Source organism: Rhagoletis pomonella, unplaced genomic scaffold, assembly GCF_013731165.1.
Source record: "Rhagoletis pomonella isolate Grant_MI unplaced genomic scaffold, Rhpom_1.0 Rhpom_scaffold_02989, whole genome shotgun sequence".
Classification (NCBI taxonomy): domain Eukaryota; kingdom Metazoa; phylum Arthropoda; class Insecta; order Diptera; family Tephritidae; genus Rhagoletis; species Rhagoletis pomonella.
This window is the reverse complement of record NW_023461542.1, coordinates 5317-22621: the sequence shown is the minus strand read 5'-3', so window position 1 is coordinate 22621 and position 17305 is coordinate 5317. Positions and strand designations below refer to the sequence as shown.

Here is a 17305-nt window from a genome sequence, read left to right as displayed (position 1 = left end):
TCTGGTTTCATTTATATTTTTTAAGAATTGTCCAAAAATATTTCTATTGAAAAATATATTTCTATATAAAAATAAGTATGTAACCACACTTAAAATATGTTTGTATGTAACTTCACTTAAAATATGTTTTTGAATATAATAAATTTGCTTGCAAAAGAAGTTTTTGAACAATTTTTTCTAAATATATAGGAAAAATAAAACAAAATAAACAAATATCTATTCAAGAAAAGTTTTATGAAAAAATTTATTTTCCGTAAATTTATTTCATTCATTATAAATTGTTTTTATTTAATAATTTATTTTGAATAAAAAAAATAATTATGCAGTTTTAGATCGTTTTGTATACAAAAAAAAATTATTTCCAAAAATATATACAAAAATATTAGAATAAAATCAATCAATTTCAATAAAAAATCTAGTATTTTTTACAAAAATGTTTTCTGAATATTTTTCTTTAAAAAATCTAAATTTATTTAGAAAAAATAGCTATAAATAAAGATTAAGACCTCGGTTTTATAACAAGTTTTTTCACAAATATTTGTTTTTCAATGAAAAAAATGTAACTTTCAGAAATTTTTTCAAAATTAAAAAATATATTGCAGCAACTGTATCGATAAATTTTACTATATTTACTTATAAAACGTTAATCGTTTTGGTTGAATTTGTTAATTAACTCAAAAAATAAGAATATAAAAATGATTAGTTGGTCACCTTATAGCTACAACTAACAACAAATACAATCGTATGCATGTGTACAATATTTATGTATGTAATTGTAAGTGAGTGCATTTTCCACTTATACAAAATTGGAACTCATTTTAAAAAAAACGCTCAAATATTCTTTCCATTTCGCTTTTATTTTCTACCCTTTTATTCATCTTCATATCTCATCCATCATTCTACCAAACTTAACAATGTGCAATTTTATTTTACGTTCAAAGTGTGTAAAGTGGCTTAGGTATTTTCAACAACTACAAAAGACAACATTTGCTTTAACTCGAAACTCGTTAGCGCAAGCGCCGAGTGAATCTGAAGCCACCACTCAATCAAAACAAAACAATCGCTATTATAGTTATCATGCCAATTATGATCAGGCACATTGTATATAGATCTATGGGTGTGATAACGCCCAACGAACAAGCCAACAGCACGTGTTCAAGTGTTGTCAAGCTACCCGCTGCCGCCGCCGCCGCCCCCGCAGCCGGACGCAATTCACCGAATACTGAGAGGGCGTGCCGCTGATTTTTCGCCGCCGCAGCGCTGGTTGAAGGCTTCTCATCGTCGAGCGCTTGACCATCCCCGTCCACTAAAGTAGATTTTCTGCGCCGCCAAGGCAGTAGACCAGTCACCGTGGATGCGGCCGGTTTGAAGTCGTCGCGCGTTTCTTCCGCCTCCGTCTCCTCCTCCTCTTCGGCGGCCACACTCTGTGGCAATTCGCTGAGTGCTGAATTGAGTTGCTCCACCTCGGTAGTGCATTTTGCTATTTGTGTCAAAGTATCGGATGGACAACTGTCACTTTCTTGGCTATCAGTGGGACAGTAGCTAATTTTCACTTCAGAGATATTCAGATTAAGTGGCGGTGTCTCAAAGACTATGCTGCGCTTGCGTGGTGGTAGCGTATCGTATGCTTTATCTGTGAGGTTGAGCGACGATTCATCACTTCTCGCTACTTGGCTAGCCGTGACGCAACACTCTACCGCATCCTCTTCTTCTACAATGCTTGGCAACTCATCGACTTCGGTTAAATTTCTTTGTAAAAGTTCTGAAAACGCCAGCCGCAAATGATCTAATTCGGTGCTAATGCGCGCTGGAGACTTGTACGCACACTCGATGGGCGCGCGATTTTGGCTTTCACTTGTGGAGCATTCTACATCGGACGCAGATGCGCTATTTCTTCTCGAACCACTACTCCTCACCAACTGTGCTAATTCTATTAAGTGTTGCGTGTCATCCACCTCGAGTAGGTCGCTCCTACTAATTTTGCGCTTGATGGGCGTGCTGTTTTGGAACTTTGAATCATCTATAGACGCGGGAGGCTCTCTGACTTCACTCGAAAAACTATCTCCTCTATCCTCTAAGCTAATCTGTTCCCGGTCATGGGTTGAAGTGTCCCTGAAGATGGTTACATAACTTCTGTCTTTACTACGTTCATCCACCTCCTGAGTGTCGCTAGTACTGTGCTTCTTTGTGATCACTTCTAGCCTGCTGCCTACTCGAGTTTCATGCTCTTTTTGAGCTTCGCTTGCAATATGATCACTTGCCTTCACTTCTACTCTCTCATCTTCTTGGTTTTCGCGCTTCAATTCCCGCTCAATTTCCTGCTCAGCCTCTACTCTCTCACACGCCCCATTACCCAAACCATTTTCGTTCTTTTCCTCTCCCAAACTATCGCGTAATTCCTCTTCGCTTGGCGGTGGTGGAAATTCGGTAACATCTGCTCCAGCTTCACCAACACTTCTAGCGTCTTGAACTTCCTTCGAAACCCCGCCCACTATGGATACCTCACTCACGAAATTCTTTCTAACCTCAAAACGACTATTACACACGCTCTCGAGCTGTAAGCATGCATTATTTGTTTGTGCGCACAACGGAAAATCTGCTAAACTGACATTACCCGAGTCGGGATTGGATGAGGTTTCCTCTTCGCCGGAGCTCAACGAATCGCATTGTGTAACCACGCCCATTCTGCCTGCTTCTGCCGTTACCTTATCAACTACAATACTTATTTTACTAGCATAGATCTTATTAAAATTGGGTGAAAGTTTTAATGTTGCACACTCCATTGGCGCGCTCTCAACTTGTGGGGGGGACTCCGGTATGGATGCTAGCTTACAACTACTTGGACTTAACATAGTAGGTGAACTCTTAGTGTCGGAGTGTGTGGGTTTGGTAGAGGAGTTTTTGGTTGCTATGGTACTAGTACTAATGGGATTCTTAGTGGTAGTAGTTCCTGTTACATTTTCAACATCAACAACGCTAACACGATCATTTACATTATCAACAACAACAATGACATTCAAATGTTCTGGTTTATTAGTAGTGCTTGGCTTCGCGCATGCGTATGCCTTGGCAACAGTCAGTTCAACAGCAACAGCATTGGGATTAGTGTGTAGCTGGGTAGCTTTTGCAGCGGTAGTAGTAGTAGTAGTAGTAGTAGCGGTATCGAGCATGGATGCATGGTGGAGAGCGAATGCATGATTAGATGATGTCAATGGCACTTGTACAGACACAGGCGCTGGCGGCGCATGAACTGATTTAGTAGTAGTGAGATCATCATCTTTACCTGAAACATTTGTGGTAGACGGTTGTGCCGACTGCTGCTGTTGTTCGCGCGTTCGTGAACGCCTCGACGACGATTGCTCACCAATGCCGAAAATCATTGCCAACTCCTCGGAAGAGTTGTACTGTGAAGGGGAGGAGAGCGAACGTGTACGTGCGCGCTCTTGTGAATGACGCGTAGCCGCATCAGTGACTGTGGTAGCGGCGATGGCGCGTGCGCTGACTGGCGTCAAATTTAGCGGTGGCGGTGGTGGCGATGGCGAGTAGCTGAATGTGCTATTCGTTGTGGCGCTTATGTTCGGTGTGGCGCTTGTGGTCGATGGAACATCGTAAGATGTGGTGCTGAAGGTTTTTATTGGATCGGTGCTGGGTGCATGATATTCACTACTTGGTGACTTAATATAATCGCTGGAGGAGTAGGGATTGAAGGAGGTAATGCTCGAAGATTGTCGTCGACTGGCGGAGGGACTCGATGATTTGGCCAGGCAATCGCTGGATGAGGAAAACGAGGAGGCTGTTGTGCTGGCACCGGTTTTGACGGCACCGGCGCCGACGCCACCGACGCCAGCATTGTTGCTGCTGCTGCAGCTGCTTGTGGTTATGCTGGGCGCAGTCGTGTGATCATCGCCACTGCTGTGCGTTGTCGCGCCGCCTTGGCGTGCAGTGCCCAGCGTGCGCTCCGCGATGATAATAGGTGGCGCTGACACTTTGGACACGGTTGTCGCTCCTTGGCGCATTTTGGCCTCGCACTCCAGCATGATCTGATCGATTTCCTCAATGTTCTGCGCTGTCGTTGCTTGACGTGCGCGCGCTGCATCTGCTTCTTCTGCAACGGTACAAACAATATTATCAACTTTTGCCGCTGGCTCCGAGTGTATATGTTCGGCGTTACAGGTGGCAACAGCTGCTGCTGCTGATGATGCTTGTACGCTGCTGGCTGCACTCTGCTGCAGCTCCTGATTCAGATTGTCATAGTCGGGGTTGTCATCGCCGCTGGCCAGCTCGCTCAATTGACGCATGCAACGCTTAGCGATTGCCTCTATCTGCTTCGACTGTATGGGATCCAGCTTCTTGATAAGGTTTGGCATGACCAGAGACTCATCTGGTTGTTTGGCTTGTGTTATGTTCTTCACTTGCACCGCCTCCTGTACAACTACTGGCGGCTCGGTGGTCACAATGTCCTTCAATATCTTCTCGCATACCGCATTGGCCGCCTCCGAAACTTGATCGATGGCCTCAATGAGTTTTCCTTCTTTGTGCAACTTGCGTGGCTTCGCCAGCGCTTGACTGCTGTTCGCATCGGGCAAGGTGTCTAGCAGCATTTTTCCGCAGCGCTTTGCCGCCTCCGACACCGCTTCAATTTCCTGCAAATCTTTCTCCAGCTTCTCCTCCTCAGTGTTGGCTTTAGGCGGACGCGCTGCAGTTATGAGCGCTTCCTTGCGCAACTCTTGCAGCTCCTTCGTCAGCTTGACGGACTTCTCTTGCGCATCCATTGCAATCTTATTCAGCGCGTCCTCCATTTGCGCATTCGCCGCCGTGGGCTCAGGCGTGAGACTCTTGCGCGGCAGCGGCACAGGCGGTTTGTGTACTTCCTCTTTGTGCGCCACGCTGCTGCTGGGCAGCTTTTCGGGCAGCGCACAAATGGCGCCACCCTGACTGGGATGACGGAAAGGTATCGAGAGTTTCTTTGGCGCAGCCAGCTGCTGCTGATCTTGCTCCTTGAGGTTGCGCAATAGCGCCAGTGTAGCTGGAACATCTGCGGTCGTCTCGCTATCGTCCTTACGCAAATCCGACATGCTGCCGGCGCGATCTAAGTTGCGCGTCAGTTCCAGATATGAGTGCAGGTCACCACCGGATGGCTTGGCAGCGTCGCGGTGTATCAGATTGTAAATGTTTGCAGATTGTGTGCGCGTCGCGCGATTCTTCTTCTGAAACGAGCTGTACGGATACATGAATTTGTCCTTGGGGCCAGGCGGGTCCTTGCGCAAAGCGCGCACGGCCAAGTCATCTTTGATTATGTCGGGCGTATTCACCACCACCGGTTGGGTCGGCTCCACTATGGACGTAACATGCAGATAGTCGTTTTGCGGCGCTGCAACAACCGGGCCAATAGGTATGCCGAAGGGCGGCTGCTTCTCCACGGTTTTGTGCTGCAAATTCGCCAGCTGCATGTTACGATAGGCAACATCGTCGCGTATGGGATCGGGCTCGCCTGCAGGCGAATCTTCATCATCGTATTCGTCGGCGTGCGCCAAAGCGTACTTCTCAAACTCACTGGGCGTTGGTATGCGTTCCTTCTTCTCTGGCTCCTCGGTGAGCCCCAGTGACTTGTAGATGGCCTCCAGCTCGTTGATGGCCTCCTCAAGATTGGCGGGCTTTTTGCGCGGAAAATATATGGGCACCTCGGCTGCGCTGCTGGGCGGTATGGATAGCTTGCGCTGCGGTGGCGTGGGAGGCGTGAAAATGGGTTTGTGGTGCTGTTCGCGCTTCTCGGCCACGTACTCGTCATACTTGTTCGGCGTGTTTGGTATCTCGCCCGAACGTCGCTGGTAGTGGTTCGGCATGGAGCTGCTCTTGCTGTAGTCCTTGCTGCGTATCTCTACGTAATTCGAACTCGAATTGTCCGGCTTCGATTTTATTCGCAAACTGCCGCACACAATGTTATCCACCTCATCAACGGCGGGTTGTGGTGACGACTGCGGCTTCTTGTGTGGCTTTTGCACCTCCGAGTAAACAGGTATAGGGTAAGCGCGTAACTCGCCGACACGCGAGCTAGAAACCGAACGCGGTTTGGCGTTGCTCTCCGGCGCGAATGTGCGCTGCACGTCTCGACCTCGATGCTGCGCGCCAGCATCCAAGCGTTTCCAAAAGTCGTTTGCGTGCTGTTGAGACGAAGGTGAAGGTAGTCCGCTCTTTGTCGTGCGCAATATACTCGCAGCCGCAATCGCATCTTTGCTTGTCGCATCCGCGTGCGGCTCCAGCATGTGTATGGGCTTGCGCGAGCGCGGTGTCGCATCGGCAACGTAGTGATGTTCCAAACCGTTCGGCAGCGACTTCTTCGAGGGATGCGCATCACGTTCAGCGCGCGTAATGAAGCGCCGGTGGTGTGGCGTATTACTGGGCGCAAATGCTTGTTGCGGCGTGCCGGCCTGCATGTGCTGCGCTGGCGCTACAGCCGGCGGGGTATTCAGCGAATGCACCGACTGGTAATGAGGTCCCGCAGGTCCCGACCAAATCTTATCATCTGATACACAACGCCCACTCAGACGGTGCGTAGCAGTGGGCAGCGCCGGCAGCCCGCTCTGATCGAAGGCGTACGAAATGGGGCGCAAATCACCAGCGCTGCCATTCTGCAACTGTCCGCTGACATTTACGCGTCGCAGTGGATCACGTGGTGGCGGAGGTGGTGGCAACGGTTTTGTCTGCAGCCGACCATTGACATTCTGTAAATGTATGTGGCTGTCATAGCTGATGCTGCGCTTGCTATCATTAACGCTATTCTGCAAATTCTTTGGCTGCTGTTGCTGCTGTAGTTGACCCCACTGCACATAGGGCGCGACATGTTGCAGGCTACTTGTATTTCTTAAGCGCGGCTGGGCAGCAGCGCTAGGTGGCGTCGCTTGCGCTGATGGATTGTAAATAGAGAGCGGCACTGGTTGCGTCTTCCAGCGTTGTGTTGGCTGTGGCGCATACATGACTGGCACCTGGCCGCTGCTTGGCTCGCCATCACGCGACAGCCGTTTATAGTAGCGCTCATTGCGCGCGGCGCGACTACGCCTGCTCTGCGCATTATTGGCGGCACCCATTCCACCACTATGAATGCTCTCATCACTGCGATATTTCGAAAAAGTTGAGGAGTTCAAAGAAATCAACTCTTCCTCGCTGGATGAATGCGCGCCAAGCGCCTTTTCGTGTGGCAAACGTTGCGCGGAACGTGTTTTTACCGCGGCACGCGCAGCGCGTCGATCCAACGAGTTTGAGGAGCGCATATAAGCTGCAATGGCTGGATGCGCGCCGGCATGCGGGAGGTACTGTTGCTGTTGTTGCTGATTCTGATAGTAAGCCTCCGTGGGTGAAATGGTCTCCACGGGTAAAAAGAATTCATGATCCACATGTTGTGGTTGCGGTGGATGTGGTGGTGCTATTAGAGCGCCTGTCTGCGGATTGATGACGATGTGATCGAAACTGGCGCCATTCAACTTGCTGCTACGACTAACTTTACTTGATTTATTACTCGATTTTGTTTTCAAATTGGCACTACTGCCGCCGCCGCCACCGCTGCTGGTGGTGGCATGGCGTGCATTTCTTTGGGTGGGTACAAAGCCAGCTTTGCGATCCTCTTCAGACGATGAATCCGAGGCAATATCTTTCTTCCGACGAAAGAGGCGCCCAAAGGACCACTTCTTATTCGAAGCGCTGCTGGCGGGCGTATGATTCGTGGACGCTTGTGAGGCGCTTAGGGAATTGTCTTTTCGGCTGTTGGCGTGTGACGACGTTGCGTTGTGAGCTATTTGTGAGCGCTCCATGTCGACGGCGTCAACGTTTGAGTCGTCTGGCTCATCGGTGGAGTTGTCAAGTTCTTTGGGTAACGGCAGCTGAGGTCGCCAAGATGTCTGGACAGTCTGTGCAAAGAGAGAGAGAGGAAAAGGTGAGATGAGTTTAAAGATTTTATGAAAAACAAAAATTAAGCGAAGACGAATTTTTATGCTGGCAACTTCATGAATAGCTCAAGCTCTTTAAAGCTCAAAATTTTTACAAATACCATGAAAAAATGTTACAGTAATATTACATAAATATTTTTCATCGCTACAGATATAACAAAGACCTTCTATTGTGTTGAACTCGTGGTTCGTCGAATTATTTATTATTTGCACTCTGATTAGTGTGCAAATATTGGCTGCCTGCAAATATCAGAGCCAAAGCAGAGTCACTAACAAAGCGTTAACTAATAAGCACAATATAACTGTCTAAATAAATAGACCGCTATTAATAATAATCTTCTACATACACACACACACACACATGCCTTAAAATACAAATGCATACACAACCGAACATGCAGATACGTAAAGAATGAAAGTTTAATCAACTTGACGCAGTCGATCAACAACTTTGATAAGACTAGTAGCCTCCGTCTAGATAGCACATACTTATGACTAGGTTGAGTGTTCGTATTCTTGGCACCATCCAAGAAAACACTGTTCAGTAAAAGATAAAAGAAAATGTGAAGAAAGAATAGAGCAAATATTATAAAAACTTTTTAAAACAAAGAATATACAATAAAAACCCCTCTCCCCATATAAAGCACAGCATCTGTTCTTACTAGTTCAATCTGCTCGGTGTAAAGCAGCGAAAAGCGTTTGAGCAATTGTTAAAGAAATTATAAAAGCCATTTAGCATTTGCTGTTTTCAGCATTTTTTTTTCTTTTTGTTTTTCCTTCTTGGTACAAGGGAAATATTGTTTTGTCGATATCTGACAAATGCAATTAGTAGCAAATGACTGTATTTGAAGTGAAGCAGAAATTCTTGGCAAATAGGAAATGAAATATTGAAGTGTTCATGTATGACATGCCCACATGTTCAAATTTGTGTGTTTGGCAGTCGAATAATTATAAATAAATAAATAAATATAAAGTAAAATATCAATAAAAAAATAAAATAAAAATAAAAAAAACGATTAAAAAAGTATTAAAAAGCAATAGATAAAATGAAAAAATAAAAAATTTATGCATATGCATATAGAAAACTTATAAGAAATTACACAAAATAATAAACTTTATGAAAACGAAGAATAAAAAATTATAAAAGATTAATGTATGAAAAAGTATAAAAATCAATATAGAACACGAAAAAGTAAAAAAATTAAAAAAAAAGAATTTAAAAAAATATTTAAAAAAAATTGTTAAAACGAAAAAAATTAATAAAAAAATAAAAATTAACCAAAAATTTTAAAAGCAAATAATAAACTATTTTAAAAGCAAATAAAAAACAGAGACAGTAACGGCTAAAATTTGATTTCCATTTTTCCGGTCAAATTAAACCGTTGTCTTATGATTTTAAATTTTCTCGACTAAAAATAATTTTTATTTTCTTTATTAAAAAAATTAAAAAATTAAAAATAGATACATATGCATATAGAAAAATTATAATAAATTACAAAATATAAAAAACTTTATGAAAACGAAGAATAAACAATTAAAAAATATTGTAATATAAAAAAGTATAAAAATCAATTTAGAACATGAAAAAGTATAAAAAAAAATTAAATAACTAAAAAAAAATTACTAAAAAAATGTTAAAACGAAAAAATTTTTTTAAAGAAATAAACCAAAAATTAAAATATTTTAAAAACAAACAAAACGTAACATAAAGACCGTTACGGTTATGATCTTTATAACAAAAATCATACGCTGACCGTTAAAATTTGATTTCTATTTTTCCGGTAAAATTTAGCCGTTGTTTTGATTTTGAATTTTCTCGATTATGAATAATTTTTGTTTTCTTGATTAAAAATAAGCGTTTTTTATTTTTATTTTGACGATCGTGTTATAATAGCCCCTATTTTCAGACTTAATTTTTGCAGATCATAAAAACTTTAAAACGATCTTAAAAACGCAGTCTTCATCCTAAAGGCCTGTATGCAGCTCTCAAGAAAAGCAAAAACTCCATATAAAATGACGTACAAGAAATGGCTAAGAAATTTTCTTGAGTCAAATTTCCTTAAGGCAGTACGCAGTTCTTAAGAAATTTACTACGCTTTCTACTACGGTTTTCTAAAGTTATTTGTGAAAAAAGAGCACAAGGCAACCCAGGTTTGCAACAGAAATATATGCCCGTTCCATTATTTCTTGAGGAAAGAGTGAGGCAACAGGCTATGAGGTATCAAAAATGTCAAAATTCCTTGGACACACGCGAAATAATGGCAATTTTTTCTTGACCGTTTTCTTAAGAGCTGCATGAAGGGCTTCAGACAGTACGCAGTTCTTAAGCAATTTGCTACGCTTTTTACTACGGTTTTCTAAAGTTTTTTGTGAAAAAAGAGCACAAGGCAACCCAGGTTTGCAACAGAAATATATGCCCGTTCCATTATTTCTTGAGGAAAGAGTGAGGCAACAGGCTGTGAAGTATCAAAAATGTCAGAATTCCTTGGACACACGCGAAATAATGGCAAATTTTTCTTGACCGATTTCTTGGGAGCTGCATACCAGCCTTAAAGAGCCGGTTAAAAGATAAAAAATATTGATTATTTTTGAATTATATTTTGCAATGATCTATAAAAAGTCCTGGGTTTAACGGTCCCTGTATTAAAATTTTAAAAAGTTATGAAAAGATATTAAAAAATTTATTAATTTAAAAATTACTAACTAAAAAAAGTTAAAAAAAGTATAAAATATAACAAGATGAAGTGAGGGGGCAACATAAAATTACATAACACCCTAATCTTCAGTTGTACCTTTACCATTATTTCTTTCTACATATTTATCTCTATTCCTCTCTATATCTCCATTTTAGTCGCTACCTCTATCCTTTTCATTATCTTCGAGTTTTTTATCATCATCTTTACCTTGATTCTTATCGTCTTCTTTACAATTTTGGTATGGAAAATATAAATAAATAAAATCGTCAAAACGTCAGGGTATTCATATTTTTGACGCTGACTATATGTACATACACATATTCATAGTACACTTATTCCCAAACAGAAGGCATGGTTCTCTCACCAGCTATTCCATAAAAACCATCGAACGTATGGCACACAACTGTGATAAATTGTTTTTGAAATACGTCTTGGAAATAACAATTGTTTATTTAAAAAATTAAATTCAACAGTAAAAACGGCGACCATTTGGTAATTTGTATGTATGGCCAAATGTGCAAATGGAAATGTTAAGAAAAAATAAAAAAAAAGAATACAAAAAATAAATTTATAGGCTGAGAAGGCGGGCAGGCGGGCAGTGTTTGCTAGGAAGGTGCCAAAACTAACGTAACAGCGGCTGATAGAATAGGCAAATTTTTAATTTTTCGTAGTAGTAGCCATAATATACATATGTACATATGTGCATTAGGGTACCTCACCAAAGAAAGTTGCGGTTTTCCCATCCGAGTTGTAAAATTTATTATATTTTAAGATCTTCGCCAAAATATTTCGGAAAAATATTAAGATTAACATAAGCTGATCCGATTTCCAAAAAAAATACAAAAATCTAGTTTAAAAAAAAAAAGGGTTTTAAAATATTTTTCCTAAAAATTAGCTTAACTAGATGATAGACGAGTTAAACCTTAAATGGTCTGTATAAAACTGTTGAAAAATTTTATCAACGGATTCACAATATATAATTAGATTTTTATGAATATTTTCAAATCGGTCCAGCTCAGGTGAATCTGATTATTTTTCCGAAATATTTTGGCGGTATTCTGTAATAAATTTTATACTTCCGCTGAGAAATCTGTACCGTTTTTTATTTATTTATTTATTTTTTTTTTTGAGAGTGATGCTCCCTAATGTACAGCAATAAGAGCAAAATGCCTGTACATATTTACATATGTACAAATGTACATATACGAGTAGTACATATGTACAGGCGTTTGCTTACATATGCTTAATTTTTTATTTTATTTTTGTAACTTTTTGCCTTAAATGCACACATACACACGCATTCACATATATATATTTCTACATATAAATCTAATGCAATTACTTAACGAAGCATACATTTGTTCACATACATTTGTATTTTTACCACAGCGTATAAAAATGAATTCCTCATTGCTGCGCGTTTGCGGATTGTGTGAGAATTGACGTAGCACCGGCATTTTTATTATTTCTTATACATAAGTAGATATCGACGACAATATTATTTTAGTACTTAAAATTTGCAACACGTTTTACTCTTTGTACTCCTTTGAGTTGGTACAGATTTAAAACGTGAAAAAATTTCATTAAAAAAAAAATTTTTTTTTAGTATCTACTCTTTTTCGTTTGTGTGAATTTCGTTTGCGTTCCGCGTGTGGTGGAAAAGCGTGTCAACCTTTGTAAGTTTCCAATTGTTTACTAAAGCAAGTGATGATGCTTTGGAATCATGAAACTATTTACAAGTGATCTGCATACATACATATCTGCTGTAGTGTATAAAAATGAAATAAATTGAGACAAATTAGAGTTGAAATGTATGATTTTTTACATTTTTTGTGGACTAACCTACACTATTACTCACATACACACATATGTACATGTTATGTATTTATAAACATTTATTTGCTAATATACTACATACATATGTACAGACATACATAGATGCTGCCGTAATATTTTAAATGAAGCACATAAATACTACATACGAAGTGTAATGCGCCCGGAACAATTTTGTGAAAAAAGCGAAACATTACTCAGCTTTTGAGTTGTGTATACGCCCAGGCAGGCCAAGTGTGGCCGGCAATTTGCCAAGAAAAACATATGCGGAATACTTAGGTGGGAAAAAAGTCGTTGGTCCGCTGAGAAACTGCAGCAGTAGAGAGGGATTGAAAGATGAATAGAAACATGAAAGAATATTTATGCAAAAAATAATGAGGAAATAATGTGAATATGAAACAAATTTCTAGGAAACAAAAAATTTTAATGTAATTAAAAGCAAGCAAATAAAAATGTAAATCAAATAAGAGTAAAATGGGGCAATAAATATATTTAAAATAATTGAAAAAGTAAAACCAAAAAAAAAATGTATAATCAAAATGAAAAAAATCATTAAAAAAAATTAAAAATAATAAAAATAAAAAATCGTTAAAAATTTAAAGACAATTGAAAAGAAAAAAATACAATAAAACGAAAAATTAAAAAATAAAATAAAACGAAGTTTATAAAATAAACATAAAAAAAATAACCAAAATTAAATTTAAATGAATTACGAATTAATGAAATAAAATATATGAAATTAGAATAAAATTAAAGCAAATAAAAATAATAAAAATGTTTGAGGTTATTTTTTACAAGCTTTTATTTAACTTGCTGTGCATGTATGTTTGTTTGGGGCAAATCTTGCAATCAATTTTTGACAAACTTCCCCTTGACCTAGATACTTGAAACCTCACAGTTGGCTCAGAACCCAATGACAATGCAATACGAAAGATGAATTAATCCGATAGGTGACGCAGAAGTCGAGATATTTGGTCAACCAGTATTTATGTTACCCCATCTCGTGCTTATTTAGAAAGCTTGTTTTAAAAATATATATTTCTTTTCTATTGACTTATTTTTTTTTTATCAGCCACGAAAAGGTAAGCATTTTTACATTTCTTCAGATATTTATTTTTTTTTGCTCCAGCAGAAAAATTTACCAAACTTCAAAATATCTTGATTTGGCTTTTTCGGACGAGAATTACAAGGTGTAAGTTTCACGCAAATCGGCAGCTTCAACGTACACATTTATTTTTTTTGGCATTGTTATTTTTAAATAAAAAAAAAATGTTTGTTCACGACAATCTGGAAACTCTGACTGCAGATTCGCGTTAAAGAAAAAATTCCTTGAAAATCAGTAGCGTAGTGTCTCGCCCACAACTGTTCTTTTGTGTGCCTGTATGATTCCATCGATCACAGAAAAATTCCCCTACATATGTATGTTCTTCTTTACCAAAAATATGTTACTTTGAAAAATATAACACGAAAATCGATCCAACACTTTCGAAGTTTACCTCGTACAAGGAACATTTAATTCGAATTTGGAATTTACAGTAGCATGGTTTCAAAAAATCCGATATCAACGTGTTACGGTTATCTACCATATAAAAATTAATTGTGGTTATTCGTTATATGGAAGCAAATGCGACAAAAAAAATTCTAAAAAATCAACGGTAATTTTTAGCCACTTGAAACTTGCACATTATTAGACTAAAATTGAATGGGCTATAAAACTGCGTACTCAAAAAAATTCTAACACTTCTGAAAAAAAAAGTTTGAAATTTAGGTTAAAATTTGTTGAATTTTTTTGTAGTCCCTCACAAAGTTTTAAACTTGCGTTTATATGGGTTTTGTTAGAGAATGAACTTAATTTTAATTGAAAATTGCTAAAAATAAATAAATATTGCATTGGCCAATACTTTAAGACGGAGCCAAGGAACTCGCGGTAAACTACGAAAAACGACGAGCTGGGCGGGTTCAGGACCTAAAAACTGAATGTAGGGATGGGCGGGAACAAGGTCAAATATTTATTGCCGCGCTCATCTCTAATCGCAGTTATCATTAATTGACTTTGTTACTTTAATTAATTTAAACCGAGTTTTTTTTTATTTCTTTTCTAAGCAAAATTTAATAAAAATACATTAGCCATAAAAAATTGGAAGAAGAATAACAAACAACATCAGTCACACAAAAAAAAGTTTAACACCGACACAACACCAAGAAAAACAACGACAAAGTAATGTTAGGCAGCAAACCCCCAAAAAAAGACGTTGAACTCTTTGTGCGAGCGAGCACTTCTTTTTTTCACCAATTTTTGCACGATACACCACCAAGCAACTTTCATAAAAAGAATTTCGAAAAACCAACTGATGAAAATAAAATAATTTTAATAAATTGCAGACTCGTAAATTTTACAAAAGATTTTGTATTGCGGCAACACGTCACACACTACAAATACGGCGGCTATACGTGCGTGCCTGCGTGCGTACGACGACTTGCTGCGGTTTAACCACCCCACGACCACTCTCGCTCGGCGACTAAATGGCTAAAAGACAAGTGGCAATAGTGGAGCCACCAAAACCACAAAACACCGCAAAATTAGAGACGAAACTAAGAGCCCAGAGCGACTACAAGTACAAATACAAAAACAAATATTTCATGAGCATCTCAAAAATAAAAGCGCGCGGTGCGAGCGTTATTAAAGAGTCTCCCCACCGCTGTGTTAGTACCCTGCAGTTTTGGTGCCCGAAATAGTTAAATCTATTTTATCTGGCTGAGAGCGCAAGTGAATCGAGCGTAACTGGGTGGCAGGCAGGCTGTGAGCAGCGTTGCCATTTTAGCCGTTTTCCGGCTAGATTTAGCCGGTTTTGATAGCAACTAGCCGGAGAAAATTCGATCTAGCCGGCAGCCGATTTGTTAGCCGGTTTGTAAAAAAAAGTTAGCCGTTTTTAGCCGATTTTACTATTTGCCTAATTTTCAGGTGCAAAAAGTAAACAAGTTGTTCGAAAGCAATAATGCAGACCCAATGAAGATTTTTAATGAACTCAATGTTTTACTTTCGCATCTATGCTTCCTAGTGGTTATTAGCGCGGACACATTTGATCCTATATGCTCCCCGCTGGAACCATACCTTGCTCCATTTCCTCAGTTTTATCACAGTTTTGAAGAGTATTTAAAAACAAAAGTAAGCACAAACGCTTTTGACCACGAAGCCGAGAAAATAATTCGAGAAAATGGTCGCTATTTTATTATCACTTTAATAAAGGAATTACGCCAACGCCTCCCTACAAATATTGCCACACTAAAAAAATTGACTTTTTTTTCGGTTGGAAATGCATTAAGAGTAATTAAACCAAAAGTATTTGTTCAACTACAGCAACAAAAACACAAATATAATGCCGACGAAATAACATCCATAGAGATGCAATGGCAACGGTTAACGTTACATACCTGGAGTAATTTAGACTCAACTGTAAAATTTTGGGCCGAAGTTTATCAATTTCGAAATGCCCTAGGAGAAAACCCTTTTGCTGACCTTTGCAACCTAGTTTTTAGTTTTCTTGTTTTGCCTATAAGTAATGCAGAAGTAGAGCGAATATTTAGTTCAATGAATATAATAAAAACTAAGCAAAGAAATCCAATGTGCGTTAAAACGTTAAACGCTATTTTATATATAAGATACGGTTTAAAACGAGAAGAAAAATGCTGCCATAATTTTACTGTAGATGACGATCTCTTAAAATTAATGAATTCAGGTGATATATACAATAGTGATTCATTTGATGATGAGTAATATACACTCGATATAAATTAATGGTGTTAACTAGTCTTTCGTTTCTTGCGATTTATTTAAATAAAGCATGTGAATTTTCACTAAAACATTTTAGCCGTTTTTTGCCAGAGTCTATGTGAAATTTCACTAAAACATTTTAGCCGTTTTTAGCCGCTTTTTTTGCCAATCTAGCCGGTCGGCCAAAAAAGTTCTGGCAACACTGGCTGTGAGTTGCGTTGGCCGTTGCTGCTGTTGTTGCTGTTGTTGCCGCCGCCGCCGCCGCCGCAAGCGTTGGCAAGTGGAGTAGCCGACCAAGCTATTGCGGTAATTTTTTAATGGCTTTTTAAGCAGTGAAAAATAAAAAATTGAACAAAATTTACTACGTTTTGTGCGCCAGTTTTACAATTTTTTTTTAACACTTATTTAATTTTGCATTATTGTTTTTTTTTGCGGTGTGGGAAATCTTGGTTAATAAACTTTTTATGAATGAGCCAGAAAGTATGAGGTGATTGCGTGGCAAAAAAAAAAATATTGTTGATAATTACGTTAATGACTGTGGTTAAGTCAAGTTGGCGGTAAATAGCATACTTCGCTGAATTGTTGTTGTACAATAGAGAGGTGTTTAATTGAAGAAAATGTATGTACATATACATACACACATATAGTACTCTATAAATACATATTTATACATACGAATATACGTTTTTCAAAACTCTAATCGTCTAATGCGAAATTTAATCATTGAAATTTTTCGAACTTGACCTTGAGTTAAAACAAATGACCGCATGGTGGCCACTTACGTACATACATATGTATGTACTTATGTATGTATGTACATATGTATATCCATTGTAAAACGTAACGGCATAAAAAATAATAATTAAGTGTTAATAAGACAGCATAGATTTCGCAGTGAAAAGTCATCTAAAATTGTCAAAAAATATTACTAATTAAAAGACTATAATTTCGTGGTCACTTGTAGAAATTTGTCTGGAACTTTCAGCACATTTTGGGACTTTTCCTGGATTTTTCACGACTTTTTTGGCTTCTTTCGGACGTGATTTTTCTCATTTTCCAAGATT

At 39.0% G+C, this 17305-nt stretch overlaps 1 protein-coding gene across 2 annotated transcripts; it reads right to left on the bottom strand.

Moving 5' to 3' along the window:
- Positions 1-836: 836 nt before the first annotated feature.
- Positions 837-7922, bottom strand: LOC118753875. 2 transcript variants are annotated; one of them, XM_036488749.1, is made up of 2 exons: positions 2167-7922; positions 837-2121 (listed from the first exon to the last, which is right to left on the bottom strand). In XM_036488749.1, exons 1-2 carry the CDS (start codon positions 7803-7805, stop codon positions 1047-1049), a joined length of 6714 nt encoding a protein of 2237 aa, XP_036344642.1. In that variant the 5' UTR covers positions 7806-7922; the 3' UTR covers positions 837-1046. The 2 variants fall into 2 exon arrangements, with proteins under 2 accessions (XP_036344642.1, XP_036344641.1); XM_036488748.1 differs by having other exon boundaries at positions 837-7922.
- Between the last annotated feature and the right edge of the window lie 9383 nt (positions 7923-17305).

Coding starts and splice junctions, on each gene's coding strand:
- LOC118753875 (XM_036488748.1), bottom strand. CDS start 7,805: ATGGAGCGCTCACAAATAGCTCACAACGCAACGTCGTCACACGCCAAC.